Source organism: Saccostrea cucullata, unplaced genomic scaffold (assembly GCF_032062105.1).
Source record: "Saccostrea cucullata isolate Sc308-1 unplaced genomic scaffold, CSIRO_AGI_Scuc_v1 ctg741, whole genome shotgun sequence".
In the NCBI taxonomy this organism is placed as follows: domain Eukaryota; kingdom Metazoa; phylum Mollusca; class Bivalvia; order Ostreida; family Ostreidae; genus Saccostrea; species Saccostrea cuccullata.
This window is the reverse complement of record NW_026927006.1, coordinates 15,109-31,394: the sequence shown is the minus strand read 5'-3', so window position 1 is coordinate 31,394 and position 16,286 is coordinate 15,109. Positions and strand designations below refer to the sequence as shown.

The window sequence follows — 16,286 nt, the reverse complement described above, 5'->3', positions numbered from 1 at the left end:
AAGATCAACTCCTTACTCTTCAACTCTAGAGCAAATAGTACTCGAACCACTGCTCCATGAATACAAACTATTAAGAATATTTTTTTTCTCTATACAACAACAATAGCAGACTTTTAAAGATATACTTAAATTTTTTTTTGATGGGGGATGGGGGGTTAAATTTCTTAAATTTTTATGGGCACCCCTTTCCCGTAAATTTACTTACTCAGTAAACACTAATACACAGGAAATACAGGAAAAATCTTTATAATTAGGCCATTACGCGCAAAGTTCTTTTTTTGTAAAAATTTAAATTTATATCCATAAAGAGTGTTCATCTCATATTATGAAAACAATATAAAAGTGTCATAGTATGTCCAAAAGTTGACACCTTTCCACTTTCCATACTGCCCACTTGGTATCAAATTGTTTAAGTAGCATTATAAGGGTCTTGCCATTAATGTGTGGGTGTTCACTGAATTATTTAGATATCAACTTTGCCTGTCCAGAAAGAATTTTATTAACTAATTTAGTTCAATGTCTTTGGAATTTTATTTTCATGTTCCACCATTAATTAATGTGGGATGTAGAGTTTGTATTGTTTGTCTTCAGTTTTTCCCAGTCCTTCTGACTTTTCATAATACATTGAGTTCAGTGGTTCATGATATTTTAATCAAATTCACACACATTGATACATATTTGTGCAAGTTTCATTATAACCAGAAATATCTCATGACCTTGACTCAAGGTAATTTTGGCAAGTTCAAGATTATTGACAGAAAAAGTATATAATTTATCTTAGCTGGTCATGACTTTTTAGTGGAGAATCACTGGAAGTTCACACTTAACACATACACATTATATAGTTATGACCAGAGGGTCTCTGGCTGTCATGATTCAAGGTCATCTGTACAAGTTCAAGGTCACATTTAGAAATATGCTTAATTCCTGTCCTGGCCATATTCTGGTTAGTGAAAAGATTTGGAAGCTATTATATTGTAATTGACACATATTGGTTATGTCCTAAAAATGTTTTACTACCTTAATTCAAGGGCACTAAGACAAGTTCAGATCAATAGCAGAAAAAAATGTATAATTTATGTTGGTTCTGTAACTGTCTAAAGTAGAAATATTGAATCCAGCAATTTACAGAAGATTGTGGTAGTGGTTTCATTCTGTAAGCTCACCCCAGTATATCTGGTTGGGGTTTTCTTTTTACATAAGACATTACATTACATTTGTTGTTGATTTTTAATTATGGTCCCCAAACGAAGTTGGGGAACATATTGTTTTTACTCTGTTTCTTATTATTATTATTATTATTATTATTTTTCTTCTTCTTCCTGGAACTTTTTTGTCCGGGAATGATCTTGTAAACTATTCGTCCGATGTAGGTAAAACCTTTTTAGGGTTAGTAGACATGTTATGTAGATTTGCGGAATCAAGGTCATTTTGCGCGCACGTGCTTGCAAGAGCGTGCACGTGCAACACGTGAAATGACCAATATAATAGATATAGCCACAACTGTTCTATTTTTGGATGAAATGCTTTGAAACTCATAATGTGAGGATATATTAGTAGTATAGACATGACGACATGGTGAAAATAGCAAGATCTCACGCGCATGCACGTGCACTTCGCTCTGATTGGCTGCAACTAAAGTCTCAATATCTTTCTTGTTTTTTGACGAAATCCTTTGAAATTTTGAACATAGCCATGTATTAGGATATCCTACAACAAGAAATAAAGCAATTATCATGAAAACACGTGCATGCACGTGCGCTGCAATCTGATTGGCTGGAACTTTAAACAGCTATATCTCCCTTGGTTTTCAACCAAACAGGATGGGATTTGGAACATAGATATATAATGGACTTCTACAAGTAGGTATGCTCACCATGCACATACATACACGTGTGTGAACAAGTGCTGCAATCTGATTGGCTGAAACTTTAAATAGCTATGACTCTCTTAGTTTTCACCCAAACGGGGTGGGATTTAGAACATCGATAGATGTAATGGACTTCTAACGAAATGAGTAAAATCAAACATACACTTGAATGAGCGTATTTTATTAATAATTTTGGATTAAATACTTTAATACTCAGTGTAATAAAATATAGATTGTGCAGACAAGATGATAAGGTCATGACGCAAATGCATTCACATGTGCACGCGTGAAATGCTAAAGTTTAAATGATTTTTGTACACTTCTTTGTAAATGTTGTTAAAATCTCAGATGCATAGAGTTTGTCTTATTTAATGAAGCTTACAGGGAATATGGCACCAAAAGGGAGTTGGGGAGCGTTTGGGGAACATCTGTAACGATCCCCGTTACAATTAGCACTAGTTACAGATGTTCTTACATTTCAGGAAGGAGAAGGAAGGTGGTTGTCCTTGGACAGTGAGCTGATAATGAGAAGCGGCAAAATCACAGGAACAAGGTTCCCCACCGGCCACACAATACTTCTAGATGCCAGATTTGAATTACCTTATGGTAATTTTTTTTAAAAATAATAAGGTTATATTTTTGGGGAGAATCATAAATAAACTGCACAGATTCAAAAAGGATAATTGATACTGAGTTATACTACACAGAGCAGCTATAAGTTAAAAGCAACCAGGTGTAACAAATAGGAAAGATTTAAATACCCCAGTGTTGATATAGAAAGAAAAGAAATATAATATGGTTTATATTTACAAGTTGTATTGAGCTTAAATTTGCCTAAATAATAATTGCCCAGCTTACAATTAAAATTTTCAACTAAATTTTCAACCACATTATGATAATTTTAAATTCATGCCTATTGCATGGCTTCAATAGAAAATTGCCACTTTTGTAGTGTAATACTACCCCGTCCCCCCAAATTAATAAATATGACAATCTGGCCTATACAATTTTGGATATTAGATACTTATGTTGACTAGAAGAATAAAATGTTACATTAGATCTAATTTTTAAGCTTTTTTCCTGACAGTTATATAAGATCTAAATGGAGTTTTCAGCCACCTTCTAAAGTGTCCGTTGTATGATTTCATAACATGATATGTTGTTAGATGCATCACTTTCTATATTTTTGGGGATATTATGCAACATTTCTACATTCGTCCTCAATTTTTTACATAAAAAATCACATTATTAGGTATATTTAAATTTAGTTTTAATTAAACATACAGCCTGAATTTAGAGCTGTATTGCTGATTGAACTTTTAGTGATATAGGTAAATGGTCTAGTATTCAAAGACAGATCATACCACTTGCAGATGTCAAAATCGATTGAATGCAATCATCATTAAAGATAGTACATATTTATATTTCCCTGTATAGTGCATTTTCATGTATTAGTCTGCACTTAGTAGTCAGTGCCTTAAGGTTGAATTATTCTTGGAATGAAGTATTGACCTACTATTATTCATTATCGTCTTGGAGTCCCCCAATGAACCATACAAAATAATATACCATCCATATTTAGGAAGACGAAGGATTTTTTTCTTCATAAATTAACAGAGCAAAAAAGGATTTATTTTGAGGCTTGTAATTTCATAACAAACTGTGCAAGACAGATTCATGACTGTCATGGGAAAAAGAAATCGGGAGAAAAATAAACTATAGAACTTTTTCTCTCTCTGATGAAATGCAAATTTTTTCCCCCAGCTTTCATTGGTGCCCAATATGTAGGTCAGCAAATGGTAAAATATTGATCTGAAAATTCTTGGTAAACTCTTCCATTTTTTCATCAGATGCAGTAATTCATAAAAAAGCAATTAGGATTAAGTTATAATGATCATCTGTGGAAAGTTGGTATTGTGTACTCTTACAGATTTCTGTTAATGTATTGAAACAAGTTCCTTTCAAGAACAGGATGCTATCATTTAGAGTCTGTAATCAGACAGAATGGGAAAAGATAAGCAGAGAATGAAAGGAGATATGGACCTTTTTTTCAGAGCAAATGAAGAAAAAGGAAGGGAAAAGGGGGTTATAGAAATGAAAGAACTGAATGTTTCATGTCTCTGATAAATACTTTATTGAGACAGGGTGTATTTATACAATTAAGGTTAAGGGGGGGGGGGTCTGTGTTAAAAAAAATCCCATTAATACATGCATCTTCCACAACTGGAATTGCTTAGGGTGCATATGCTATGAGCATAAATACTGATATTTGTTTTCTTAATTATAAAGAGATCAAATTGGAAACACGGACATATTACTGAATTTCAAGTTTTTCAAAGAATTTGAAGAGCTAAAATTAAAAGTAAAATTAAAAACTTTATTTAAAAATTTCCTTAATTCTTTTATACATATGCAATAATTAAGCCATCAACAATCTACTTAGTTATAGCACAGATATAGGTTATCAATAGTAATTATGAAACTTGCCAATTAAATGAATTAATTTACATAATTTAAAAGCTTTATTTCATGCATTTTCTTAGCAATATGACAAAATTTCCCTGAAAGTCAAAAATTTTCTTGACATATAGGTCTATATTGAGTGGGTCATTGAGATCCCCAGATAAACTCCCTTAGAATGGGCAATTAATGTTTGAGATGCTTGCGTACAATTTTCTGCAGGGACCATTTGAGTTTGACCAGATTCCCATAGAAAACATTACAGAATGTAGTTGAGAAAAAACAGAACATTCTCTGTGGTCCCTTTTCAAAAAAAGATTGTTTTTTTTTTTATAATATTTGCTATATAATGCCCACAGATGGAATTGGGTTAGATATGTATGCATAAATTTCCATTTAAGCATTGTCCCTTAAGACCAACAAGGGATAAAGTTGAACATGGTAATCAATGAAACTAAGTCTGATTGCTTGACTGCTTGTCTAGACTGGATTTCTGTTTCATTAGCCAAGGATGATAGAAGTTTATCAATATGCTGTTGATGTTTTCTTTTGTGTAGTACAATCAGGTCTAATATATACAAGCTAGAGGGGGGTATTGAGTTAGGTTCTATTGAACATGTATAAATGCAACCTTTGGCATATATTTTTCATGACCTTTCTGGAGACACTTTGAGGTTAAAGTAAAATGGATATTTTAGAAAAATTACCTTAGTTGTTTCATGCATGTATTGATTTCAGATTTCTTATATGGAGGTTATGGTTTTTAAGAGGAGGAGTTAGTAATTGTATTTTTTGATAGCTGTTTGAACATTTACTTGTTTGTAAAACTTTTAAAAAAACACTGTTTAGACACAGGTTTCAATAAAAATGCAACAGAGCATAAAAAAATACATTACTTTGATCAAATTCTGTTTTCCCCCCTCTTACCTTGTTACTTAGTCTATCTTGATTGAGCTTTAAGGATGACATTACATCTTTATGTTTTTGTCTACATGTAAATTATTCATTTTCTCCTGTGACATCAATAAAATCACAATATATCTGCTTATACAGATTATCTCTATTGTCCATTTAAGGATGTTAAAAATAATGATTTTACATTATAGACCTATTAACCCCTTCCACACGAAGCTAAATATAAAAATATTGATATCAATTTTCATAAATGTGATTCCCATAGCTATTATAGTTAATACGAGACTTATTCATATAAACAGGTGCATTAATATAAGATTGTTCCAATCAACATCCCATGCATTATTGATACAGAAATATTTATGGCCTGACAAATTTTTTAGAAAACCAGTTTGAATTTCCTTTTAATCAATAATGATTTAAATTCAGTTTTTATAGAACAAAATAATGGTCTGAATTCTCAGGGTAAGTTGCAAGTGATTAATATTTTAATGTTTGATGCATATAATGTTTTTGGAGGAAGTTAAGTGATGTGTAATTTTTCAGATAAATGTAACATTTCTGATTTTGAAGTGTATGACTGTTATGTAACTAAAAATTGAAAGGGGATAGAAAGACAGTTATGTTAGACCCTCACTGAAAAAAAGAACGTAGAAAATTGCATTGCTATTGTGGAATCAGTATAATTTCAATTTACAAGGGTGAAAGACTTCAAAAATGATACATGTATTATGGAAAAAATAATGGACACAGAGTCAGAATTGTTTCAACTGTAGTATCAAGTGTACTGTAGTTTTTAAGTTACTGCACATTGAATTTTTTTTAAAAAAATAGAAATTGATAATAACTGAATAATTTATTTATGTTTGATTCTTAATTTTTTTTTACTTGAAGATCTCCCAGAGGCTGAAGCTGCTGAGCTGGAGAATAAACTAAAAGTCCTCAACACTATAGACCAAGAGGTATGTGTTAAGTCCTAAATCCTCAACACTATAGACCAAGAGGTATGTCACTTAAGTCCTCAATCCTCAACACTATAGACCAAGAGGTATGTGATAAGTCCTCAATCCTCAACACTTTAGACCAAGAGTTATGTGTTAGGTCCTCAATCCTCAACACTATAGACCAAGAGGTATGCGTTAAGTCCTCAACACTATAGACCAAGAGGTATGCATTAAGTCCTCAACACTATAGACCAAGAGGTATGTGATTAAGTCCTCAATCCTCAACACTATAGACCAAGAGGTATGTGTTATATAGGTCCTCAATCCTCAACACTATAGACCAAGAGGTATGTGTTAGGTCCTCAATCCTCAACACTATAGACCAAGAGGTATGCATTAAGTACTCAATCCTCAACACTATAGACCAAGAGGTATGTGCTAAGTCTTAACTTTCTTTAGACCAAGAGGTATGTGTTAGGTCCTTAATCCTCAACTCTATAGACCAAGAGGTATGTGTTATATAGGTCCTCAATCCTCAAAGCTACAATTTTATGTGTTAGGTCATCAATCCTCAACACTATAGACCAAGAGGTATGCGTTATATAGGTCCTCAATCCACAACACTATAGACCAAGAGGTATGCGTTATATAGGTCCTCAATACTCAACACTATAGACCAAGAGGTATGCGTTATATAGGTCCTCAATCCTCAAATCTATAGACCAAGAGGTATGTTTTAGGTCCTCAATCCTCAACACTTTAGACAAAGAGGTATGTGTTAAGTCCTATTCCCAAAACTATAGACCAAGAGTATGTCAGTTAAATCTTCAATTCTAAACACTATAGACCAAGAGGTATGTGATAGGTCCTCAATCCTCAACACTATAGACCAAGAGGTATGTCTTAGGACCTCGATTCTCAACACTATAGACCCAGAGGTAATGTGCTAAGTCCTCAATCCTCAACACTATAGACCAAGAGGTATGTGTTAAGTCCTCAATCCTCAACACTTTAGACCAAGAGGTATGTGTTAAGTCCTTGATCCCCAAAACTATAGACCAAGAGGTATGTGTTAGGTCCTCAATCCTCAACACTATAGACCAAGAGGTATGTGTTAGGTCCTCAATCCTCAACACTATAGACCAAGAGGTATGTCACTTAAGTCCTCAATCCTCAACACTATAGACCAAGAGGTATGTTTTAAATCCTCAATCCTTAACACTAAAGAGTTATGCCTTAAGTCCTCAATCCTCAACACTTTAGACCAAGAGGTATGCGTTAAGTCCTCAATCCTCAACACTATAGACCAAGAGGTATGCGTTAAGTCCTCAATCCTCAACACTTTAGACCAAGAGGTATGCATTAATCCTCAATCCTCAAAACTATGGATCAAGAGGTATGCGTTTAGTCCTCAACACAACAGATCAAGAGGTATGTGTGAAGTCCTGAACACTATAGACTGAGTAGGTAGACCAAGAGATATGTGATAAATTCTCAATACTAGATACCAAGAAGTATATGTCAATCAGTTTCAGTAAAGTACTAGTGACTAGATAGTAAAGTGTTGAGTCCTCCATTCTAAAGTTTTTATTAAATTCCAACACTGTAATTCTAGAGGTATGTATCAAGACATAATTGTTAATCCATGGCACAAGAGTACAAAAGGTTACATAACTTGGTCATGTATACTTGAATGCTAAAGTTTACTTGTCAAGAAGATGATATTTTTTCAATTTAAAAATGATTTACACATAGTATTGATTACCAGCATGGTAACTGTCAGTTTCTACTTTAAGTTGTAATATAATTACTGTAATATGTAAATTGTATTCCATATTGTTGAAGTCATGAAATGTATATTCTCATTTGAATTTCAATATGAGTGAAACAAGAACAAATTAAAATGTGATAATTATTAATATTTATACCCTTGTGAAAGATTAACAGCCTTATAGGATTGCTTTGTGTAAAGTTGATAACTAGCACTATTATCTAGTTGTTACAGGTATTTTGTGTGTTATTTTGCAGTTAATGACCATACAGCGCCAAAATACCTACTCCACTCAATGTTAAGTAGACAGATATGTAGGAAAAATCTTCCTAAATCAATCTGTAGTTTATAAAGAAAAAGAAGCATCTAAAGCTTTCATGTTTGCAAGCAGAATAATCACTTTATTCAAAATGGTTTCGTAGTCAATTTTATTGAATTGAAAAAAATTAACTTTTCTAAAGTATTGTCATATTAGTCAATTGATTATTTGTTTGCCATCTCTTTTTTGCATATGATATATAACTTGTAACATTAATTTGACAGCTGGGATGTCTGAAGATAGTGATTATAAGAGTGACAATATATCCTCACCAACACAATGTGTCCGTCAAACAGTTTCCTCTCCATGAACCTAGTCGAGATTTCTACTATAATGGACAGTTTGATTCATTTGACGGAGGGGGTATGGATGATGATCGGCGAGGATCTTTCGACCGATTTGAAAGTTTTGACGAAGAGGAGTCGTACAACGATCATCATTGCCACGATGTTTATCAGCGGGATTTATCTCCGGAGCCAGATAACGAATCTTACGATGAAGAAGAATTGACGCACTGTTCTGAAAGAAGGAGTCAAGATGACCCGGATTACGATCAGGATCAGGATTACTCTTTACAGGGATCCGAATACGACCAGGAGGAGTACGACGACTACGAACGTCCGAAACTGAATGAGAGGAGCTTCAGTGAGGAGGACGGGAGTTACTCGGGAGGAAGAGTGATGAGTCGGACAATCAGTGAAGAAGAGTCCTCCAGTCGAGGACGGATGTATGATAGGGCCTTCAGTGAGGAGAGTAACAGAATGTATAGCGAGGAGAGCAACCGAGATCGACACTCAATGGATAGAACGATCAGTGAAGACAGCAGTCGAGAGAGACAGCAATATTACGATCAGGAGGAGGATCGTAGGCCTTCTTATACGCACAATCATCGGGGTGGTTATGACTTGAAGGACAGAGACTTCGGTCGAGAGTGGGATCAGTACTATCAGGATGAAGAAACCACTTATGTTCAGAGTCGGAGTGACACAGAATCTGAGCACATGTCTTATAATAGCAGACCAAGAAAGAGCAGGCAGTATTCCTATACAAACAGAGGGTAGGTACCATTTTCATCTAGGATTTCACAGGAAGGATATTATCTTCCTCTTCTTTCTTGAAAGTTTTTTTTTTTCATTTATTTTTAGCTTGGTGTGGGTTTCATATATGTTAACCAATAGGCAGATTAAAAAAGAAATCGATAGTCTGTAACAACAGAAATACTGTACTGTAGATCACTAAATTTTCGCGACACCTTATTTTCGCGAGATAGTCATTGACTCTTGATAAGCGAGACAAAATTTTCACGAATTGTGGTTATTGCTCTATATATTCTTAAGGAATACTATTATACGCGAGAATTAAATTTACGCGACTACACTGTCTCGCGTAATTACGCGAAAATAAAGTTCTCGTGAATAAAAAGTGATTTACAGTATATCACTTAATTTTTGCGACACATTTTTTGCTAGATTATTGTTTGTTATTTGTTTGTGATTTTAATTTCTGATTAGAATTAAATAACTTTAACTAATAAGCTATTGAATACTGATAGGTTGAAGCAATTTAAAAGTCCCAAAGTGCTGTTTCTGACTTTTGTCAAAAATTTCTGATGTACTAATCAATGCATGTAAATGATACTAGTATAACTTCAAAGAAAACCTAATGAATGAAGACATTTTGAAGATTGCATATCATACAGAATTGGATGACAAATAGTGTAGAAACTTAAAAATTGCAAAACTGATAACGACCCATTTGGTATGCAAATTTTCATTAAGTACAATAGAATGTGTATGGTCTCCTTCAAAAATGCAAACAAGGAATGCGTAATTCTGTCCCTGGGGCCAAATTCGGAAGAACATGCCCAGTTGACCTTTAGGGTAGATAGTATATCTTGGGCTGAATCACAGAAGAGGTATTTCCAGAAACTGGGCACAATATTGTTAGAGACACAGGAGGCCGCAATGAACAGGAGTTTGTCAGTCCCAGAGGCAAGACCAGTCATTCAATTTCATACAATGGGGGCCCTCTGTGGGAGATTAGGCAATTTTATTGACATTAAAACTGTTTTCTGTATTGAAGATTACTTTATTGACTTGGAATAGGATTAAAGCATTATGATCAATTTTTTTTTCAAATTTATTTTTCGGAGATACCAAAGTTTTCTCATTTTCTCTGAAACTTTAAATGTTAGTGGAAATACTACAAATGACATATTTGTTTTCTTTCTTATAAAAGCAGGAACAAAAAAATGCAGAAGGTAGCAATCAATTTAAAGGGAAATTAAACTAGGCAAAATGTCAGAAGAAAAAAATATGCAATACTTTCAACCAAACTTTACTTTATGGGATGAGCTCAGATCGTTGGGATCTTTGACCCAATCTTTAGTAATTTTCTCTCCAACATCTTGAGAACAAATTGCCAATAGGAAAAGCCCTAAATAATCATCACCATTTCTAATGCCATTTTCATGAAGGATGCAATTACGTACCTGAGGTGAATAAGAAATTCCATGATGTAAATGGGAAGATATGATTTGAAGTGATAATCAAAAAATCAATTGTCAACAGTAACATGACTATACTGGTATATATAATAGGTGTGAAGTGGTACAGTATAATTATAATTGTTTGGCATTTTTCTTGTCTTACAGAAGCCCAGCCAGAAGTGGAGATTCCCTGACCAATACTACAAACATGACCAACACCAGTAAAATCAGCACTCAGGATTTCAGGTAAGGTAATCGTATGTGGGCTGTTCTGTAAATTAGACGCGATTGATCGGGCAAAACTTTGGGACATTTCAAAATTTATTTTGTTTCTGAAAAGAAGTTTGGGTTTTTGATGTTGAAACATTTAAAACACCGCCTTCCCCTTTTAAAAAATCTTTTGAAAAATAGGTCAAACTTGTATGTCATGAAGTAAAAAGTAATAGTACATTTTGGAAAGATCATTTTTATTTTAATGCACTTGTAACAATATATGAAAAGCTCATTCTTTTGGGCACAAAAGGTATTATAGTTAAGGTTAATATTTGAAAAGGAGGTCAAAGGTCAAGGTCAAAACAATACTTGTACATGTAGTTCTCTCATTTGTAATGGCATAAATATATTGAGAATTCAGGAATAATATAGCAAAGCTTTTTGGAATCCCCAGGGAAACAATTATTTTTAAATTAATGGTTATAACTAATTCTGTTATAACAAATTAACAGATATTACAATGGTGAACTGACATGTATAGATTAATAAAAAATTGACATTCTTTTATAACAAATTTTTAAAGGTCTCCAAATAAAAAGATATTGCATTAACTTTATTTTAAAAAAAAATGTATTTTAGCTCTTCATTAATTTGATTTAAAATTTGAACAATGCATATTGCATGAAAGAATTTAATTTATTTCACTTTAAGTTCAGTTCAGTAGAATTTCTTTCTTTCCTATTGGGATCTCTTTTTTTTCTTCATATTGATTTGAAACCCAGGCTAATTCTGCTTTTTTCTGTTTTATTTTGTAACTAAAGTTTCATGGCGTTTGATTGAAATTAGAACCCTGGAGGGTATATAGGAGAGGTAAAGATTAAGACCACATTTTATAGGATTCTGTCAATTTTTCACAGAGTAATAGCTATCATGGAACTAAATTCAGCATATTTGGAAAGCATTCATTTTATGACTTGATGTAATAGCAGTTTTTACAAAATGAGCTTGCTCCCACATACTTGTATGTTGCTAGATGTTTATTTTGCTCCCACATATGTTGCAGGATGTTTATGTTGCTGGGTGTTAGCTAACCTAGCTCTCACACATGTCGCTGGATGTTAGCTGATCTAGCTCCCACATATGTTGCTGGATGTTTGCTGATCTAGCTCCCACTTATGTCGCTAGATATTATTTGCTCTAGCTCCCATATATGTTGCTAGATGTTAACTGATCTAGCTCCCATGTATGTTGCTAGATGTTAGCTGATCTAGCTCCCACATATGTTGCTGGATGTTTTCTGATCTAGCTCCCACTTATGTCGCTAGATATTATTTGCTCTAGCTCCCATATATGTTTCTGTATGTTAGCTGATCTAGCTCCCATATATGTTGCTGTATGTTAGCTGATCTAGCTCCCATGTATGTTGCTAGATGTTAGCTGATCTAGCTCACATGTATGTTGCTAGATGATAGCTGATCTAGCTCACATGTATGTTGCTAGATGATAGCTTATCTACATTCTGCAGTCAATAGCTGTCATAAAGATTTGTTTTAATGTTGCCATTTAAATAAAAGAAGTTATAAAAAAACAATGAAACACATTTTAGGATAGGCTTTTAATTGGCTTCTTGTTCATACCTGTTGCACTGAATATATTCACATTTTGAAATAAGACCATTACTTTAATTTTATTGTAAAAACACCGAGCATGAAGTTCTGTTTAAGCTAGGGGTCAAATTTCTAAATAAGTGTCAATGAGCGCCAATGGCAATAAAATAATTAGGTCCGTCAGTACAGTAAGTTTATACATAACTTTGTAGTATACATTCACGGTGGCCCTCATCAAACAAAGACAGGCTGGCCGGTATTGAAATTGTCGGTGGTAAGGGGGAAGGGGTATAATGGAATTTCAACATTGATTAGTTAGATTAATATTCTATGAACAAGGTTAATTTAATTACATATTGAATAGACATCTTAAGCACATTTTTCAGTCTGCTTAATAAAGAATACAGAATATGTGAAACACTGAGCCAAAGAAACGAACACCAGTTTTTGCTCTTTATTTTTGAAGGTCCTTGGGTCTCCATTTCCTCATATGATGAAAAATGAAATTACATATTGATGGATCAGAAAGTCATTAAATAAGCTACTCTGGCATGGAAAACGAGGTAATTATCTTCGTCTTTAAAGTGCCACAAGTCATAATACTGGATTTATATCAGTTCAATTTCGGCCCTTGATGCTTTAGTCCCAGAAAATCAGCCTGTTGCACTGAATGAAAATTTATGCTGAGCTTTCGTGACTTCATGAACAGAGGGAGTTATTTCTTAACTGAGTTCTTTCCAACTTTTAGGTAATGGATAAATAACTCCTGGGTTTTGAATGGTGTGACAAGTCCCAAATATACGGCCTTCTCTATTGTGTGTACTTTAAAGGTTTAAATAAACTTTTTTCTTACCCTGTTCAAATGAAAACATGGATCATGTGAAAAGTTAAAGGTCGTATTATGGAATTTCTGTCAAGTTTACACTGCCGGAATTAGCTTATATGTGAGAGAAAGCTTATATATAACTATGGAATGTATTTTGAAGTGTTTAGACATTCTATCATAGTAAGTTTCTAGCTTTGTTATCATGGTAATGTGGAGAAATGGTTTTTGGTCAAGTATAAGTGTCTTAAAATTGATTTTCAATTGTCTTTACGGTTAAAATTTCAAAACAGTGTACTTATTTCATATAAAGCATGTTTAACTAACCCTTTAAGTCAGAGATCAAAGGTTTATATAATAGTTGGTGGTCAGTTTTGCTCATTCTGTTCTGGACAAAATCGGAGAATTAACGATAAGTACACATTAGTAAGTTGATATCTGAAAGTTTGTACCAATGAAGAAAAAAGGTCTATAAATGGGGGGGGGGGGGGGCTTGCATAATTTCAAATCACATGAATTTTATACTCCCAATTGCTGTCACCATCTTTGTTTTCATGGTTGGCCAGACATAAAACTAGATGACCAGGGAACTACAAATTTTGCTAACTACAGAGTAGGACAAGGTAGAGATAGTTGTTCAATCGTGCATATCATAAAAATTAAAATTTCTGTCAACACCACAAAACTTTATTCCCATTAAGATTAATCAAACCATAATACTTTGTACTTTGAGGTGGGATAGGGTGAAATTATTCTTGTTTAAAGAATTCGAATGAAACCTCTAACAAGACTAACATACATCTAAAAAGTTCTAATGATGTAATGCAATGAAGGAGCATTTGTATCATTTAATGATATAAGATCAACTTCTCTAAATGATGAGAAAATGTGTATCATTTGTGGATTTAATGGGTAAACCTGTGATTGATTAGAGGTACTATATTACATCATTTATAAATGCATCCAATGGACTGCTACTTTGAATCACTCGTAGATTTGAAATATTTTGGGATGCTAATTGAACACTTAACAGTTGGAAAAAAGATAAATATATATAAAAACATGTGTAATATTCTCATGCAATACAGATTTCAGTCAAACGGTAACTGAGAAATAAAATAATTTCAAATGTAAGCATACAGTTCATATTAATTCTTTCAATTAAATTAAAAGACAACTTAGATTGTAGGACGCACTGGTAATTTAAGCTAATATTGTTTTTCGTACAGATCTTAATTTCTTTTCTTGACTGTACTATAAGATCAAGTGTGCATTATGATTAGATGATGGACAAACTTTATATGCTAATGAAGCCATATATAAATAGTTATGCCAGGGGGATAGACTTTGGCAAGAAGCCTGCATTCTCAAACATGCAGATGGACAATAGACATAGATTTAGGCTAAAGTCAAAGCAATTATTCATTCAATTTTACCACATTAGGGACCCATGCATTCATGAATATATTTCACAGAAGGTGTATTGAAATTTTTCTTTGTATAAACAACTCTGTATATATGATAGTTGCTGTCCATTGCTTAATATTATGAAGTTATTTATAGTCCATATCTCTCCAGTTATGAAAATTCATACCAGAAATGCCCAATTTCAAAATTTCTCAGCATGAAACATATGGAGATAACGAACAATATTCAAGATCAAAAGTCCGTAAGAGAATACAAAATAGGAGCAGAGCAAACAGGTGCACGGACCTCCAAAACATCTGAGGTGGGTTCAGGTGCCATGGCGGAGTGAACATCCCCTGTCTAGAGATCCTTAATACCAACAAATCCAACAGTTCTATAAATCATTTTGTCAGGCATAATCTGTCGGTCTGTCTATCTGTCTTGTATTTTGAAGAATGTTAGAGCTAGGGTATTGACATTTCTTGGTGCACTTCTTGAAAATATGGCTCAATGTAAAATACCAAGGTCACTGACCTGGCGACCCTTAAATTTGACCTTTGACCTACTTTTCAACATACACCATTTTTACATGTATTCCTTGACTTTGAGAGGTAAATCTTTGCTGTTTGAACTATAATGCCAGTATTCAACTGTTAGTTCTATCTACATCTTTAATGATGTGTCATATGTGTATTCAAAAGGAACACTTTAGATATATCTGGTCATTATTCATTGTAAAACAGGTCAACCAGGTCAATTCAAATGCTGCTATGAACTTGCTAAGCAAATAGATGGTAATTTCATGGTGTAACATGTACATCTTAAATTTATTTGGTTAGCCCCAAATCCAGACTCAAATCAATTACTTGTTTAATATTTGGGTTTTAAACTTTCCTGAGAATTAACCCATTCCTTTCAGAAGCTATTCATTCTCTCAATTTATTGTGTTAATGTGTGTAATGATTCTTTTATAACAAATTAATAGCAGATATTAGTCGTCAAAGTGAACAGGAGCAAGTGATAGCCCCCTGGATTACCAGTAAAAAATACCATGAGATGCTTTTAGTCCCAAAATTTTAAAGGTCGTCAAGAGAATTAACACAGAGCTTAATAAGGTAATCCTTTGTTAATTAAAAATTGAGTTAAACTTAAATTTTGAATATGAGTATATACCAAATGTTGAGAAAGGATGGAGCTAGATAATATAATGAAAGTAAGTACTAAATGTTAATTCCCAACTTATGAAGGAAAAAAATAGTGCGCCTTATGAGATCTTGAGCAGTTACTTCTAAAATAAGCGTGATGCAGAGGTTTTGTGAATGGAACCTTTCTGAAATGGTTGGTGTCCATGTTCAGTTACATCTAGGAAGCTTGCAAGTGTCATTGAATCAAGACTCCAATACCAAGGGATATTGATCTGCAATGATATTGCGTATGCATGAATGGCAGACTTTCAGTTATTTCATCGT

At 33.5% G+C, this 16,286-nt stretch overlaps 1 protein-coding gene across 1 annotated transcript; it reads left to right on the top strand.

Moving 5' to 3' along the window:
• Positions 1–2,352: 2,352 nt before the first annotated feature.
• LOC134273233 (uncharacterized protein DDB_G0283697-like) lies at positions 2,353–12,071 on the top strand. The gene is made up of 6 exons (XM_062755428.1): positions 2,353–2,476; positions 6,140–6,207; positions 8,218–8,257; positions 8,504–9,336; positions 10,933–11,013; positions 12,044–12,071. Exons 4-6 carry the CDS (start codon positions 8,645–8,647, stop codon positions 12,069–12,071), a joined length of 801 nt encoding a protein of 266 aa, XP_062611412.1. The 5' UTR covers positions 2,353–2,476; positions 6,140–6,207; positions 8,218–8,257; positions 8,504–8,644.
• The last annotated feature ends 4,215 nt before the right edge of the window (positions 12,072–16,286 follow it).

Bases quoted from the DNA above. Each gene is read 5' to 3' on its own strand.
- LOC134273233 (XM_062755428.1), top strand. From the start codon at position 8,645: ATGGATGATGATCGGCGAGGATCTTTCGACCGATTTGAAAGTTTTGAC. The intron at 9,337-10,932 runs GTAGGTACCATT...CTTGTCTTACAG, and splicing joins TATTCCTATACAAACAGAGG to AAGCCCAGCCAGAAGTGGAG. The intron at 11,014-12,043 runs GTAAGGTAATCG...CATATGTTGCAG, and splicing joins ATCAGCACTCAGGATTTCAG to GATGTTTATGTTGCTGGGTG.